Source organism: Convolutriloba macropyga, chromosome 10 (assembly GCF_964194025.1).
Source record: "Convolutriloba macropyga chromosome 10, txConMacr16.3, whole genome shotgun sequence".
In the NCBI taxonomy this organism is placed as follows: Eukaryota; Metazoa; Xenacoelomorpha; order Acoela; family Convolutidae; genus Convolutriloba; species Convolutriloba macropyga.
The window spans coordinates 59,123,854-59,140,800 of record NC_134477.1 but is presented as its reverse complement, the minus strand read 5'-3'; the positions used below and the strand labels follow the sequence as shown (position 1 = coordinate 59,140,800).

General features: G+C 34.8%; 1 protein-coding gene across 2 annotated transcripts; it reads right to left on the bottom strand.

The window, feature by feature from the left end:
* Positions 1-4,626: 4,626 nt before the first annotated feature.
* On the bottom strand, positions 4,627-15,937 carry LOC142348231 (serine/threonine-protein kinase RIO3-like). 2 transcript variants are annotated; one of them, XM_075399519.1, is made up of 8 exons: positions 15,831-15,937; positions 15,577-15,721; positions 9,606-9,904; positions 8,773-8,953; positions 7,622-7,799; positions 6,563-6,687; positions 5,953-6,122; positions 4,627-5,555 (listed from the first exon to the last, which is right to left on the bottom strand). In XM_075399519.1, the coding sequence occupies exons 2-8, from the start codon at positions 15,704-15,706 to the stop codon at positions 4,893-4,895; spliced, it is 1,746 nt and encodes a 581-aa protein (XP_075255634.1). In that variant the 5' UTR covers positions 15,707-15,721; positions 15,831-15,937; the 3' UTR covers positions 4,627-4,892. The 2 variants fall into 2 exon arrangements, with proteins under 2 accessions (XP_075255634.1, XP_075255633.1); XM_075399518.1 differs by having other exon boundaries at positions 15,577-15,927.
* Between the last annotated feature and the right edge of the window lie 1,010 nt (positions 15,938-16,947).

Below are 16,947 nucleotides of genomic sequence, written 5' to 3'. Positions count from 1 at the left end.
CGACACTGCAACTAGTTTTCTAACCTTGTTAATAAAGAAATCATATAAAAATAAACTGAAGGCAAAATTAAAAAGTTTTCAACTTCGCAATACGATTTTTGTCTCGAAAGTTCTGTCAAGTAACCCATCTCCGAGAATTGAAAAGTTTCGTTGGCCAGTAATGGTCGTTAAACTCAGAAAAGGACAAAAAATATTGAAAAAATTTGAAAAATGCAAATTTTAACAAAACCTTGCTAAAAATCAAGACATTAATATCTTAAGAACCATTTCCTTGTCTCAAGAGATTATCCAGTATTCCGGTTTCAAGCATGAAATAGTTTCACTGGCTCAAAGATCCATACGCTTGGAACAAAAATTTTCAAAAAATTTGAAGTTTAATTGTTATCCAAACATTACTAAAACTGGAGTCATAAAAAAAGTTGATCATAATCCCACTAACTCTAGATTTCAGCAGCTTGTTATCAAACATTGGAGGAGGCGTCAGGGCCTCTTCTGCCGGAAAAAATTCAAAAACATGAAAAAACAGCAAATATTTAAAAATTGCTTAAATTCGTGATATAAAAATCTTGACGAACATTCAATTACGTCTACAAACTATGCAGTAACATATTATCAAACCCTAGAGGAAATTCCGTGGTTCTTGAGACTGGAAACACCTAAAAAATGACGAAAAATTTCAAAAACTTTAAAATTGCAAGTTTTATAAAAAAAATTGCTAAAAAAAATTGATCTTAAAAAGTTGAAAATTAATCCATGCCCAACAAAAATTTTCTAAAAATTTACAATCAAACCCCAACGGAGGCTTTTTTGACCATTGAGGCTCGAAAAATTTGACTAATGACTAAAAATTTTAAAATTGGAAAAATATCAAAAATATGCAAAAATTTGTGATGTTAAAATCTTGCAAGACATTCCGTTTAATCTAGAAACTATTCAATAACCTATCTTCAAACCCTAGAGGAGGTTCCTTGGCTCTTAAGGCTGAAAAAATCTAAAAGCCGACAAATAATTTCAAAAAAAAACTTGAAAAAAAAGCAAGTTTTTTCAAAAAATTGCTAAAATTTGTGCCATTAAAAAGTTGAAAAACTATTCCATGGCCGTTAAAAATTTGCCAGTAACTTATCATCAAACCCCATAGGATGTTCTCTACCCCCTGGGTCTGGAAAGACCTGAATCAGGAAAAATGTCGAAAAATTCGAAAAATTTCAACGTTTTGTCAAAAAAATTGCTAAAATTCGTGATGTTAAAATGTTGAAACAATTCCATTGCCACTAGAAACAATGCAGTAACCTATTATTTAACCCTAGAGGAGGTTCCTTGAAACCTAGGTCTGATAAAAAACAATAAATTTTCAAAAAGCTTGAAAAAAATTTTAAAATAGTGTTAAAATAGATTTTTAGCAAGCTGCTCTTCGTCAGCAGCAAGCCATGGGAGAGAGAGGGGGGTGCATCGGGGGCTGATTGGGGGGGCAACACTGAGAGGGGGCAACAGCGCGGTTGGGGGCAATAGGGAGAGTCAACAGTGGGGGTGTCTTCAACCTCTAAGAACCGCCCTTCACAGCAGCTGAAGTGCGGAATCAACAAAAAGAGAGAGTGGAAGAGATAAAATGTGAACGAGAAAGAGATGGAAAGGAACCCCAACCGAAAGAGAGAGAAGGAGACAGGAATATTTTCCATGATTGGATTCGACACTGAAACTAGTTTTCTAAAATTTTTAATAAATAAATCATAGAAATAAACTGAAGGCAAAATTAAAATGTTTTCAAATTCGCAACACGATTTTTGTCTCGAAGGTTCTGTCAAGTAACCCATCTCCGAGAATTGAAAAGTTTTGTTGGCCAGTAATGGTTGTTAAACTCAGAAAAGGACAAAATATTGAAAAAATTTGAAAAAATTGCAAATTTTAACAAAACCTTGCTAATATTCAAGACATTAATATCTTAAGAACCATTTCCTTGTCCCAAGAGATTATCCGCTATTCCAGTTTCAAGCCTGAAATAGTTTCACTGGCTCAGAGATCCATACGCTTGGAACATAAAAATTTTCAAAAAATTTGAAAAGCTAAATTGTTATCCAATTATTACTAAAACTGTTGATCATAATCCTGTTGAGTCATAAAAAATGTTGATCATAATCCTATTAACTCTAGAAACTTTTCAGCAGCTTATTATCAAACCTTGGAGGAGGCCTCAGGGCCTGTTCTGCCGAAGAAAATTCAAAAACATGAAAAAACTGCAAATATTTTTAAAAATTGCTTAAATTCGTGATATTAAAATCTTGACGAACATTCCATTACGTCTACAAACTATGCAGTAACATATTATCAAACCCAAGAGGAAATTCCGTGGTTTTTGAGACTGGAGAAGCCTAAAAAATGACGAAAAATTTCAATAAATTTAAAATTGCAAGTTTTATTTAAAAAAATTGGTAAAAAATGTGATATTAAAAACATGAACAAAACTGCAAATATTTTAAAAAATTGCTTAAATTGGTGATGTTAAAATATTGAAGAACATTCCATTACATCTACAAACTATGCAGTAACATATAATCAAACAATAGAGGAAATTCCGTGGTTCTTGAGAATAAGGAAATCTAAAAAACGACAAAAAATTTCAAAAACTTTAAAAAAAACTGCAAGTTTTATTTTTAAAAAATTGCTAAAACTTGTGATATTAAAAAGTTGAAAAATAATCCATGACCAACAAAAATTTTCCTAAAATTTATAATCAAACACCGACGGAGGCTTTTTTGACCATTGAGGCTCGAAAAATCTGAATAATGACTACAAATTTTAAAATTGGAAAAATATCAAAAAGATGCAAAAATTTGTGATGTTAAAATCTTGCAAGACATTCCGTTTAATTTAAAAAATATTCAATAACCTATCTTGAAACACTAGAGGAGGTTCCTTGGCTCTTAAGGCTGAAAAAATCTAAAAGCCGACAAAGGATTTCAAAAAAAACTTGAAAAAAAGCAAGTTTTTTCAAAAAATTGCTAATATTTGTGACATTAAAAAGTTGAAAAACTATTCCATGAACGTTAAAAATTTGTCAGTAACTTATTATCAAACCCCATAGGATGTTCATGGCCCCCTGGGTCTGGAAAGACCTGAATAAGGAAAAAATGTCAGAAAATTTGAAAAATTGCACGTTTTGTCAAAAAATTGCTAAAACTCATATTAAATGTTGAAACAATTCCATTACCGCTAGAAACAATGCAGTAACCTATTATTTAACCCTAGAGGAGGTTCCTTGAAACCTAGGTCTGATAAAAAAAACAAAAAAATTCAAAAAGCTTGAAAAAAATTGCAATATAGTATAAAATTGGGTTTTTAGCAAGCTGCTCTTCGTCAGTAGCTAGCCATGGGAGAGAGAGGGGGGTGCATCGGAGGCTGATTGGGGGGGCGGGGGGGGGGGGCAACACTGGGGTGGGAGGCAACACCGCGTTTGGGGGGGGGTGGGGCAATAGGGGGGGTCAACAGGGTGGGGCAATAGGGGGGGGGGGTCAACAGTGGGGGTGTCTTCAACCTCTAAGAACCGCCCTTCACACCATAAGTATAAGTCTCCAAAACAGTTTGAGCTGAAACAGAACTGAAGGGCTCTAAGAGCACTTAAGGCCCGCTGCGCGCTACCTGTTTATCCCGTTTTTGAGGACGAAAAGTCAAAAGCTTCAGACGAAAAATCGGTCAAGCGAAAAATCGCATAAAAAAAAGACCGTCAGGACTAATATAATTGCTACAAACTTCGTTTGAGAGCAATTAAAAATGGCACAAGTTTTGGCGCACTTTTCATTTGACTTTTAGTATTAAATTGCCGTCAATTGAATTCAGCTGATTGGAATTCTGATTGAGAGAGAATTTAAGATCACGAGAAACGCAAAAAGTCAAGGGCGTAAAAGTCACTCGAAAGTCAAAATTGTCAAGCAAAAATTTTGCATAAAAAAGACACACGTTTACAATAATTGCTATGAACTTCGTTCAAGAGTAACAGTTTAACAGCTTAAACAGTTTAACAGGGAAATGCCTCATTAAAAAGATCAGATTTTTGAAGCAGAATCGACCAACTTTGCATCAATATCTCTCAAGCAACTAGCGTTAGTCTTTGTTTTAGCTCGTTGATCATATGGGGTCATTAGACGCAAAAGGCAAATGAGAGCAGAAAAAAGGTAACCCAAACCTTTCAAAAATACCTTGAGGAAAATACCATGAATTAGTATAGCGGGGTGTAGCCTGATCGGGACTAAGAATTTAACAAGGGGGTTTCAAATAACCTCATTAGAGGTTAATATATACTCTTAAGATTTAAAGTGAAAAACGGCACCAGTTTCGGCACACTTTTCATTTGACTTTAGTATTAAATTGCCGCCAATTGAGTTCAGCTGCTTGAAATTATGCATGAGAGATCACGCCAAAACGCAGAAAGTCAAGGCCGTAAAAGTCACTCGAAAAGTTAAAAAAAACAGTCAAGCAAAAATTTCGCATCAAAAAAGACGCACAAGTTTACCATAATTGCTTCTCTTCGAGAGCAATTAAGCATCTAAACAAATGGCGAATGACACAGAACTGAAAATTTTTTCTAAGAACGGGACGAGAAATCTTTTCATATTTATTAACTTCCAAAAGATCTGTTTGGTAGACTTTAAATTTTAAATTCAAATTTTAATCTAACATCTATTGAATATTCACAAATTAACCATGTCACTTTTACTTGAAGATCAATAACCTCAACAAGGGTATATGATTAAATTTTTGTTAGTGCGATAGCGACATATTGGATACTTCAATCAACACATAGCAAATCGGCGAACATTTATGCATTTCAACTCCACCTTTGAAGAAGTCGATTCTGAAAGCGAAGCAGTAGTGGTCAACATTTATCTTCTTCAACAACTTTAAGCCGCTTGAAAAGGTTCTGAACTCAAGTCCGAAGCCGTCCAGGTAAACCTCAAAGCTGTTTTATCGTACAAGTAATCGAAAGGAAAGTTAACTCTAGTCATCTGATAAGTTAACAATTCCTGATTACTTTCAAACGCTTCAATTTGTGCCAAAAGATCCAAATCTTCACCAGAATCCAGTTTTTGTCCAGTAATCATGTTGAACAGTTCGTACACTTTCGGAACTTGCGATTCTCCTAAATGTTTCGAGAAAAATGACGTAATATTTCTGCAATCTCTGAACAAAAATTGATGTGCTTTCGGGTGCGAAATATCTACCGATTGACTGACATCTATCACGTACAACTTCGAATCGAGCCATAAAAGGTTATACTCGCTCAAATCGGCATGAACAAGTTTACACTTCCTGTACACGTCCTTAATACATTGAACTGATTGGTCGAAAGCGGACTGCAACTCATTCGTTGTTAGAGAAGCTTCCTTCAGATTAGGAGCAGGAAACCCTTCTTTCCCCAAGAATTCCATAATGACGATGTTCTTTTTGACCTTGACCGCTTTCGGACATCGGATTCCGTTTCGGTGCATTTTTTCCAAATTGAGAAACTCCTTCAACGTCCATTGCTCTACAATTTTACGTGAGTTCTGTTTGCTATAGTGCTTCTGAAACAATAAACTTGAGGATCTACGTCAGGATTTGTGAACACCGGGATGAAAGAACCTGTTCTTTCCTGTGCGTGATTATTTTTTGCCCAAATTACATGCAATAGCAGCCCTGATAGAGTTGAAGGGCAAATACCGAATTGAGCATATTTGGGCTAAAATAAAAACTATTTGCGATCACTATTTACCATTTTCACGCAGCGTATACACTATTTTCTATGTATTCCTGGTCAAATTCAAAATGTCAAGCATTGCAACTTTTTGCTGTAGGGTTTCTGCGATTAGAAAACGGCCCATATTCACATTATACACCCTACTCTCCCATCCCTTTTGAATGGGCCAAAAATTCACGCACCCAAACTTCAGAGATTCAAATTAAGTTGAATTAGAAACGTGCCTTGAACCTATAGTCATCAGCTATGTACTGATCTCTGGCTTTGAATTCGTTTAGAGTGCTCTTGTGAACCTTTAAAGCCACCTCCTCTGGTACTTGGGTTAGCCTCTCGTTCCCTGGTCCACCAAATGCATGGTAGATGTTGGCTTCCTTCCCAGTACTAGCACACCCGCCTGTCAATTCAATCATCTTAATCTTTAGCAGTTCCTGAATGTTCTGTTATGCTATTATGTCTACCGTAATTAACGCTGTTTGGATCTTTTTTGCAACGAGAATGACTATTCATGTTATTTTAGAGTCAATTATTTCTTTTGAAAGACTTGTCATGCCTCTAAAATTTAGCACTATCGTTATTGCAACGAAAATATACAATGGTTTAAACATAATCAACAGAGTCAATGAACAATTAAAATAATTCATTGGTATTAAATAAGTTTCTAATTTTAATTTAAGTTTGGTCAATTTAGTCTATTCTGTCCTATCACGGACAATCGGCATACAAATGTGTACACAACTTCGTTCACCTATTTCTGTCAATAACTCTCATTGCCACCCCTCTCTCCTCCCCCCACACCGCCCCCCCCCCCCCCCCCCCCCCGAAAAAATACTTTACCTATGCTGTCGAGTACACCATTGTTGACCATCTTCATGAGAAGCAGACTAGTCTTGGCATCCATCGCATTCTCAGCTGTGGAGTGATCTTTCTTCTCGTGCAACTTTGCAGCCCTATTCTCCTGTCTAAAACACAAGCTATTCATTGATCAAATTAACAAACCAACTGACATCGCATGAATTGCTCTCAATAGAAAAGCTTTGGTTGCAGCTTAGTGGTAGAGCTGCTCCGAGAGTTAATTCCCTCGCTGTGTCTTTCCGTGTTTATCTCGTTTCTTTGGACAAAAAGTCAACTCAATCAAGCAAGCTTTACAAGAAACTTCTAGAAGAACAATGTCAAGCAAAAATTTTGCACGAAAAGACAAACACACGCTTACAATGATTGCTACAAACTTCGTTCGAGAGCAATTAAAAAAAATAGATACACAAAACTGCAACTTGTTTTCTCATGCCCCCCCCCCCCTCTGTCAAAGCAGAAGGGCGTACAGCATTGACTTTTTTGCAAATACCTTAAACCAAAAGTTGACCCATATCCGTTAATGCCACCTTAGTCTTTCAGGAGAGCGTGCCAAACATGGAAAATTAGTTAGAGTTGTAAACAAATTATAATTTTTCCTTGTAGCCCAGATCCAGAGGGATAAATCTAACGAGTGCTGCGGCGTCAGGACAAAATACCCAATGTGATAATAAATACCCAATATTTTATACTTATGTTGAAAATACCAGAACGATTATATAGCATAATATTTAGCTAGTGCATTGTCTCTCGGGCTTGATATGATACTATCACAACAGACCATTGGATTAAATTATCCGCAAAAACAAGATCACACATGCTTGCAAAACCGAATGTTAATTTGTAATCGGATTATTGAAAGCAAAAATGAAACGATTTTCACATTGGGTATTTTGGCATTGGGTATATACTGTCACGTAAGCGAGTACTACATAAATCATCTCAATTGTTATCAGGTACTGTTATCTCATTTACACCTGCGTGTGGGAGAATTAGGGTTGATCTTTCGCTAACTCACCTGTTAATTGTCAAAATTGGTCTCACCTGTACGAGTGTGTCTTGAGTGACTTGTAGACCTTATTGGACAACTTCAGGTCCATTCCAGTTCCGTCTCCACTTTGGAAAGAGGGTCCGAAGTTCTCCATCCTACTCACATTCCTCCTTCCCGAAAGATCTGCATCGTGTTTTGTCACAGCTGTTCCGTCACTAGTTCGAACAAAACCTAAACAAACATCAGGTTGAGGACTGAAACCTTCATCAAAAAGAAATTTTAAAAGCGGCTATGCTCAAATATATAGCTTTCTTCAACTTAAATTTGTCTATTTTGTACAATTCTGTATGTCAGTTTTTTCAATGAGCATAAATGAAATTTAAATGGCACATATTTTTTTTAAATTCTGGACGTTCTGGGGTCCATCAAATATAGAACATCTTAAATACTTCACCTCTCTTTTGAGTTGCTATAAAAAGTGTAAACTGAAAATTTGTACTCCTCTTCTGAATTTAAATTCTATGATTCAATAAAATACTGATTGCCAGTGCCATCGCCAACTTATCTGATTGGATATTCATCATTAAAGTCTTAATGCCTTATATGTAAGGATATTAGGAACTGAGAGATCTAGTTAACAGGAAAAAAATTTCTCTTTAGTTTCTACAACTGTACCGGAGATCGTATCAATACTAATAAAAATTAAACAACCGACTAAACGTCGGAAGAATTGCTCTTGAACGACTAGTGGGAGCTCTAATCAATTGCACTCGCAGCCTGCATCAGTCGGGGGGGGGGGGGAGCCTAAATGGGACTAAGAAGTTCTATAGTGGGCTTCAAATAACCACATTAGAGGTTAACATATACCACTATTAAGATTTAAAGTAAAAAATGATACCAGTTTCGGCGCACTTTTCATTTGACTTTTAGTATTAAATTGCCGCCAATTGAGTTCAGCTGCTTGAAATTGTGATTGAGAAAAAATTTTAGATCACGCGAAACGCAAAAAGTCAAGGGCGTAAAAGTCACTCGAAAAGTCAAAATTGTCAAGCGAAAATTTTGCATAAAAAAAGACACACACGTTTACAATAATTGCTATGAACTACGTTCAAGAGCAATTAATAAAATCACCCTTGTAGTTAAGTTATATTCAAAATATACAACCTAGTTCGAGGGAAATTCACTTGAAGGCCATAATTCTGACCTCTTTTAGGTGTGAACTGACTGGCTTGTCCAGTAGCCCTTCCTTCTGCTTTGAAGTACTCCTCCCATTTCTCTTCCGCCTCTTCATCGCTACTGTCACCTGAGTCACTCGAGTCGTACCTCCCTGGGGAGAGTTTGAATTGGTCATAAGATATGCACACTTTGTTGTTGCGATTCATGACCTGAAACGACAAAAAACGCACTAATTATCTAACTCACACATAAACCGACTCGAATGACAAGCGGGGTAGCCTTAAAAAAGGCCAAAAAATTAGTGGATGCAAAGAGACGAAGGTGGGGTTTGAACTCTCGCCCCCCGGACACAATTATGAGATGTCCTGAGAGGGCCCTTTACAACAACTACGCAAAAATTTAACATAAACGAAAATTTAGACACGTTTAAAATAATCGCTTCGAAATTTGTTCTAGAGCAACTTAATAGTTGAAACGTTGCAAATTTTAGTAGGATCTATTTCTTTCTTTACATTCATCGTGAACAGTTTTACATTCAAAAGCATGTTTGATATGACTACTGCGGGATTTTGCTGTATTAACGGTTTATGCTAGTCTGGTAACAAGTGTTACCAGCCATACATAACCATTTATATAAAGCAGTCAATGTGTAAAATGGTGTAAAATGTCAATTACAGATGCTTATATTTTGCGTGCTGCCTACCATCCAGACTGAAAAAAATATTCAAACAATGCTGCTCCAGATGTCGAAACATTGAGTATGAATCAACGAGTTCCCAATTTCCACAAAATTGAGTTGCCAGATGCCCCAACCGGGGATTGAACCGAGTGAAGCAAACAATAAATAAGTTAAATTCTGACCTTTTCGTATCTTTGAATTTGTTTATCGTGTTCTTGGTCAAACTGCTTCTGTAGCATTTGTGCCATCAGCCAATCAGAGCTCACATCGGATTGATCTGCAGCGCTCTGATTGGCTAGTTGATCAACAGCGTCACTCTGATTGGTGGAATAATCATCCTGAGTTGATCTTTCTGGTGTAAATCCTGCTCGCAAATTTTCTTCATGTTGTAATTCTTTGGCCAGTTCTTCACTCATTAACTCTTCGAGACTGGTTACATCTCCTCCGTAATATTCTTGAGGTATATCTGAATCGATGGGACCTATAATTGCATGTTTTAACTACAAGCCATAACTGAAAAAAACACGTAGTTCCGCAGATAAGAACCTACCGTGAGAAAAAAGTCTGCTTGATTCTGAAGGTTTAGAAAACTGAAATTCTTCTCGCGATAATCCTAAAATTTCAAACATAACCAACTAGGGGGTCGCGGAAGAAACTCTTTCGAACGACTAATAGGAGCCTGAATCGAATCTATTGCATAGAGACTGGGCTTTATCAGTTTACCCCGTTTCAATTGATTCTGCTCTTTTGACAATGACCGTATTCACTATATTGTACAAGTCAATACGTAAAAGAATTTAAATTACATTCAGTTGAAACAGTGAGTGAGGTAAGTCACGAGTCAAACGTAAAAATCGAGACTCAAGTAAAATGAAAAACGTGATCAAAAGGTAAAGCGAAATAAAGAAACATAGCAGGACACGTCGAATTACTATCAACATAATTAAATCAAAAACTGAAAATTACTATACCTGACCGGCAGACCAACTCCACAATACCAACCACACAAATATAGATAAAATTGAGAATATTGACATTGCTAAAATTCTTGCAACTAAAATCCTGCAAGCCCATTTTTTAGTCAATTTAGATATATCCATTAACCCGAGCATACGTTTTAACAAAACTTTTTGGCCTCTAAATTATCTACAAAGTTTCATTCTTTAAGATTTTATTTGCTATAATTCGTGTTATTTATAATTTCTTTAACCATTTTTCTTTCACTACAAACTATCGAGTAACGCGTCTGCAAGCCCTAAAAAGGTTTCATTCGCCTATATAGACCTAAAACGACAGGAAAATGCAATTTCTTTCGAAGTTGCTCATATCCTTGATCTAATTATCCTCACAACCATTTTGATGTCCCACAAGTCTATCCACTGACTCATCTTCAGGCCAAAAAACCTTTCACGGGGCTTTAAAGATCAACAAACTAAAAAAAAATCAAAATAATCTGAAAAACTCACAATTTCTATAAAAACTGGCTGAAATTCGTGAAACTAAAATCTGCAGCACCAATTCGTTGTCTTCTAGAACTACCAAAATAGCCATTTCCAGAACCTAAAACTTTCATTGGCCCCAAGACGAAACATGAAAGAAATGACACGGAATAAAAGAAACTGAAAATGCAAATTTCATTGATATCTTGCTCAAATTCTTAATATATTGATAACCAGTTAGTTGTCCCTGCACACTACTCAGTCACCACTTGATTACGCTGAAAAAGAATTATTTGCCCATACGGTTAAAGCATCCAAGGAATGACCGAATAATCAAAATCGAAGAAACTGCATATTTCCTTAAAAAGTTAGATTCGTCAAACTAATATCTTCATAAACAATAACTCGTCTCTACAGACTGTTGAGTTAACCATTGAGGTATTCTATCAATAGAGGTCAATGAAATCTTTTTATGGCTTGACAGTGGGATACCGAATAGCTGTTTAAGTCAATGAAATGGTGTTGAGGTTATTAATATCAGTAAAATTAATAAGTTTTCATTTCAACTTGCCAATTTTTTTTTGTGAAATTTGTTTTTTTTTCAGTTTTTCGATCTTTAGGTGGTCACTTGAAGAGATTAAAACGGTTAACTCAACTGTCTGTAAAGAAAAATTATTGGTTATGAAGATATTAGTTTAACGAATCTAGCAACTTTTTAAAGAAATGAGCAGTTACTTCTAATTTAAAAATTCTGTCCCTTTTTTTGGATGCTTTGACCGCATGGGCAAATAAATCTTTTTCAGCGCATTAAAGTGGTAGCTGAGTAGTGTGTAGGGACAATTAACTAGTTATAAGGATAATAGTACCAAAAATTTAAGCAAGATTTCAAAAAAAAACGCATTTTCAGTTTATTCTTTATTCCGTGCCATTTCTCTTGGGGCATGTTTCGTCTTGGGGCCACTGAAAGTTTTAGATTCTGGAAATGGTTAATTTGGTAGTTTTAGAAGACGATTTTAGAAGTAACGCTTTTCAATTTCGATAAAGTTTTTACGGGCCATAGGACCTTTTTATGTCTGTTTTTGAGCTATATTTTTAAAACAATTTAAACACCCAAAATGATGGTTAAAAATATAGCTTAAAAAGAGATATAAAAAATATTATGGCCTGTAAAAAAACCTTTATGGAATTTGAAAAGCGTTACTTCTATGCCGTGCTATGGAATAGCTCAAAACGTGAAAAATTGAACCATTTTGGGCGCAAAAGAAATGACCTTTTCACCTGCAAAAAAAAGACAGAACCAACGATATTTAACGAGCTACATTTTTCATGGAGTCACAAAACTCAATTAGACGAAAAATGAACTCGGACAACCCTAAAAGATCTAGAAAAACTTTCATCCATTTCCTACGCACATGGCTTTATTTTTGCCTCAAATCAAATATCAAAACGGCAGCAAACGCATTCACGAAATATTCATCCATCAGAAGCAAAATTTTTATCTAGTACTATGTTAATGATATAAAAACAGTACTGTTTTTGAGGAAAATTGAAGACCACTGACATCACGATTTATTAATAATGATACAAATGAAATGTCAGCATGAAATTTGTGAAAATTTACAATACATTGAAAGAAAAACAAATGAAAGAATATTGAAACAATGCAATTACGAGACAACGAGTAATTTGTTAATTTTAGTGAAACTTAGAAGTGAATGAGAAAACGTTGATAAAGAAAAATCGGAAAAGGCTGAAACAGAATTCAAACTAACATATCCGCCAAGTTAATAAAAAACGATCGAAACGGTTTCTAACATAGCACTCTTTTGATTCATTTGCATGAAAACAAAATGGTGATTGGTTTGAAATAAGTTGCAATAACGAAGCACATACCCTATACACCAGGCCCCCACTTTCAGTTCTTACATTTTTATGACCATTTTGTAAATCAGAATCTTAGCAAAAATGAAAGAGCGAAACTGCACATGGCATCCAAATTAACTAAACTGATCAACTCGATCGTTTCCAGTCTTCATGACTTCACATAACTTTGTTGTGAATAAAGTTGAGGCAGGCCGGATAAATCAAAACAACCAAAATAGAAAAACGGGCACCAAAAATTCAAAACCAAAATAAAAATTCGGGAAAGGAATTCAAAATTAACTAACATTATATGAATAACGTTATGACAGTCCACCAGAAGCTAAACAACGTATCAGAAGATTGATATGTAACTATTTACTCGGCTTTGCTCTAAAACTGAGAGCGTTTTTGTAAAAACAAAGATTCAGATTAAAAATATTCACGAACCAAACGACAAGTTATCCTCTGCGCTCATAGAACAAAAAAATCCATTCAAATAACAGCTGTTTATAGCCCAGTTCTCCAGGTGCGACTGATAAATTTGTGAAAACAGAGAACACCAAAAATCTCCGATCTATCCAAGAATTGTGTTTACTAAACACCAAAATTGAAGGTTATTTAAAACCTCTCATTATCAGCGCAAAAACACCACCGCACCATTTACAAAATCAAGAAAAACGAAATGCATTTATCGATTAAAAATGAATTCGAAAACATGATCTTTTAAAACATTTGACAAACTAATGCAGATGACAAAACTAATTAACAGAAATGACGTAAAAATGGTTTTTAACTCATTAAGTCATGCCATTTTCACTTTTTTTGGGTCATTTTTAATTTGACAGTAGCTCATTTGAACTCATGTGATGTACTGAAATTCATTTCGACAACCTATGGTTTTAAATGGCTTTATATGCGCTCAGAAAAAGTTTTAAACCTGCTCCATAAATGAGACAAAAACCTAATGTATTACCAGTTCTTAAGCATTTCTGAACGTTGGACTCGAGAAAATTATTTCAAAATTACTGCCAAATTTTCTTATTTCATTCAGTATTCATCACAAAAAATAATTTTATGTACTTAGAAGTATATTTTTTGAAAATTAAACTCTTGAGTCGTTTCCCTTTTGGAAATTTCAATGCAATATTAAAGTCTTTGTTTCCTGCTTTTTGATTCATTTAGTCATGGGCAAAATAGTTTTTGACAGATTGTATAAATATTGTTTTTGAGTCAAAACTCAAGTCAAAATGTCAAACCAAATAAAAGTATAATATACAAAAGTAAAAAAAATGTAAAAGTAAAAAATACAAAAAATGATGAAATCAGGCAGAAAAATCAATTGCATTTTAGCGGAAGCAAGAAAACGGTCTAATTCCCACTCTCTGATATAACTTTCACATTCCCTTTAACAGTTATTTACTGCAATTCAAATATTTAGCTAAAATTATTAGCTTAAAACTCGTAGAGCAAATTAGATAGCAAAATTGATAGCAATATAGATCAAAAAAAGTAAACGAAAAAAAAAACAACCATCAGTCAACAAAATTTTCATAAACAGCCAAGTTTAAAACGATCGAAAAAGTTTCCTACATAGCACTCTTTTGATTCATTTGCATGAAAACATAAAAAGGTGGTTGTTTTGAAATAAGTTCCAATAACGAACCACACATACTCTATACATCAAGCTCCCATTTTCAGCTTTCTTACATTCTCATGACCATTCTGTTAATCAGAATCTTAGTGAAAAAGAAAAGAGCTAAACTGCTCATGGCATTCAAATTAACTGATCAACTCGCTTGTTTCCAGACTTCTTGACTTCACATAACATTGATGTGAATAACTTTGAGACAGTCGGGAGAAATCAACCCAGCCAAATTACAAAAAAGCAACGAAAAATTCAAAACCAAAACAAAAATTGGGCAAAAGAATTCAAAATTAACTAACATTTTATGAAAAATGTTAAGACAGTTCACCAGAAGCTAAACAGTGTATATGTAACTCTCTGAGCGTTTTTTTATAAAAAACAAAGATTAACATAAAAAATAATCAAGTACCAAAAGACAAGTTTAGTCATGAGCAAAAAAAGATCTTAACAGATTGTATAACTATTGTTTTTTAGTCAAAATTTAAGTCAAAATGTCAAATCAAATATAAGTATAATATACAAAAGTAAGAAAAAAAGGTAAAAGTAAAATATACAAAAATTGATGAAGGCAGAAAAAATCAATTGCATTTTAGCATGTTCAGCGGAAGCAAGAAAACAGGCTAATTCCCATTCTGATATAATTTTGACATTCCGTTTAACAGTTGTTTACTGCAATGCACATATTTAGCTAAAATTAGTAGCTTAAAACTCGTAGAGCAAATTAGATAGCAAGAAGTGATTGAGCAATTTGGATCAAGAAGTCAACGAAAAAAGTCATGCATCGGTCAATAAAATTTTTCATAAATACAAAAACATATGGCCATAATAACTTCGTCCGAGAGCACTTAATAAGGATAAAACTACAAGTGAATAAAATTGTAGAACTAGGAGAAAAAATATCTTGAAAATAACATTAAAAGTGAGCGAATAGAGCAAATCAGCCAAACGTTTACACAACTCTTTTAATAATCTATATCGCATCGACGTCAATGAAATGTGAAAAATCCCCCCATCAAAATGATCTACGCTCTCACGTTTTTCTAGAATGACTCAATCTTTCTGCATGAAACCTTTTAAGCGGAAAAAGTCTGCTTGACAAAATACCATCTAAGCATAATTTTTCACAGCCCCATCAAGTGCAATCGGGGAAAATAAACCAGCTCAACGCAACTTTAAGTGTTACAACATTGAGTGTGGTTAACTAACCACAGATTGAGTTGACGTGATTGTCATTTTCGTTGCTTTCCATGACCACGCCTGATGTTGATGACAACTGATTGTCACCAGAGATTGCTGAGCCGCAGTTAGGCTTTCGAATCCAAGCATTCAGAGCCATTCTAATCTTTTCAATCTAAAATGTTTGTAAATTTTAAACTGCTCTTTGGAGTTGAAAAAGCAACAAATTAAAGAGAAAAATAATTTGTCGTAAAAGTTTGTTTCGATTAGCCGAGTTTTTTTACCTCTAAAATTTAATTTTATTCAATAAGGCATTTGCAGCTATAACAAATTAGCAAAAATGAATCAAATAAAGTTTGGTGTTTGTGTTCACAATGTAGTAACGTTTGCTTTGATTACTTTTAGAATGACGCCGATGCCTATTTAAAAAGGTCGCTGATAATGCGCGTTTAAAATGAAATCTATAAATAGAAACACCGTCACATGACGTAACTATTAAAATACACTCTCTCGTAATACTTATACAAATCACAAATTTGCTTAGTTCTTATGTTGAGAATATAATTACAAGCCGTTTCCCTTTTCTTTCATGGGACTATATAGATTTTGGCAGGAAAAACAGGCTGACTTGAACATTTACTTATGTATCGCTCCTATGAAACATGACGGACATTGTTAGCTATAGCTAAATGATCGCTAGTTTGATTTGCTTTTAACCCCCAGGAAGCACTACCAAATATTGGGCAAATGATTGGTCCTGATATACGCTCGTTCATCTATCAACGAAAGATAAAAACAAATCAAACACGTCCAATTCTTAGGGATGGAAAATCTGATGTCACATACATTATAAATATACTAAGCTGCCGAGCAAAAAGTTCCAGAGAAAGTATTCTACCCTCCTAAATTTACCCCCCTAATCTTCCGTCTTTTCGGGGTAGTTTTTTTGGGGGGGGGGGGTGTTAAGTCTAAAAATGCCACCCATTACCCCCTAATCTTACATCGTTTTACCCACCATAGACAATTACCCCCTACTCTTACATCAGTTTGAGGGGTAATTTCGACACGGGAATGAAAAGCATTCAAAAATGGTACCTGGAGAGTTTTAAGAAACCTTTAAGCTATCACAGATTTCGGACAGCGCAACAAAATATCAGCTAGGCGTCAAATCGGAAGGAACAATACACGAAACACAACGTACCAGTTGAAAAAATATATTCTTATATGTTAGCTTTCCCTTCTATTTCTAGGTTCTAAATCTCTGATGAATGAACATTATACATTGGCAAAAATCTCTAACATATTTTACAGAAAAAGTCCAATTTGAGTTCAGCAAGTGGCCAATTGGTTCGAATCATAGAACATGCAAAAATTCCATGACTGCTGATGTTAAGTCTTTTG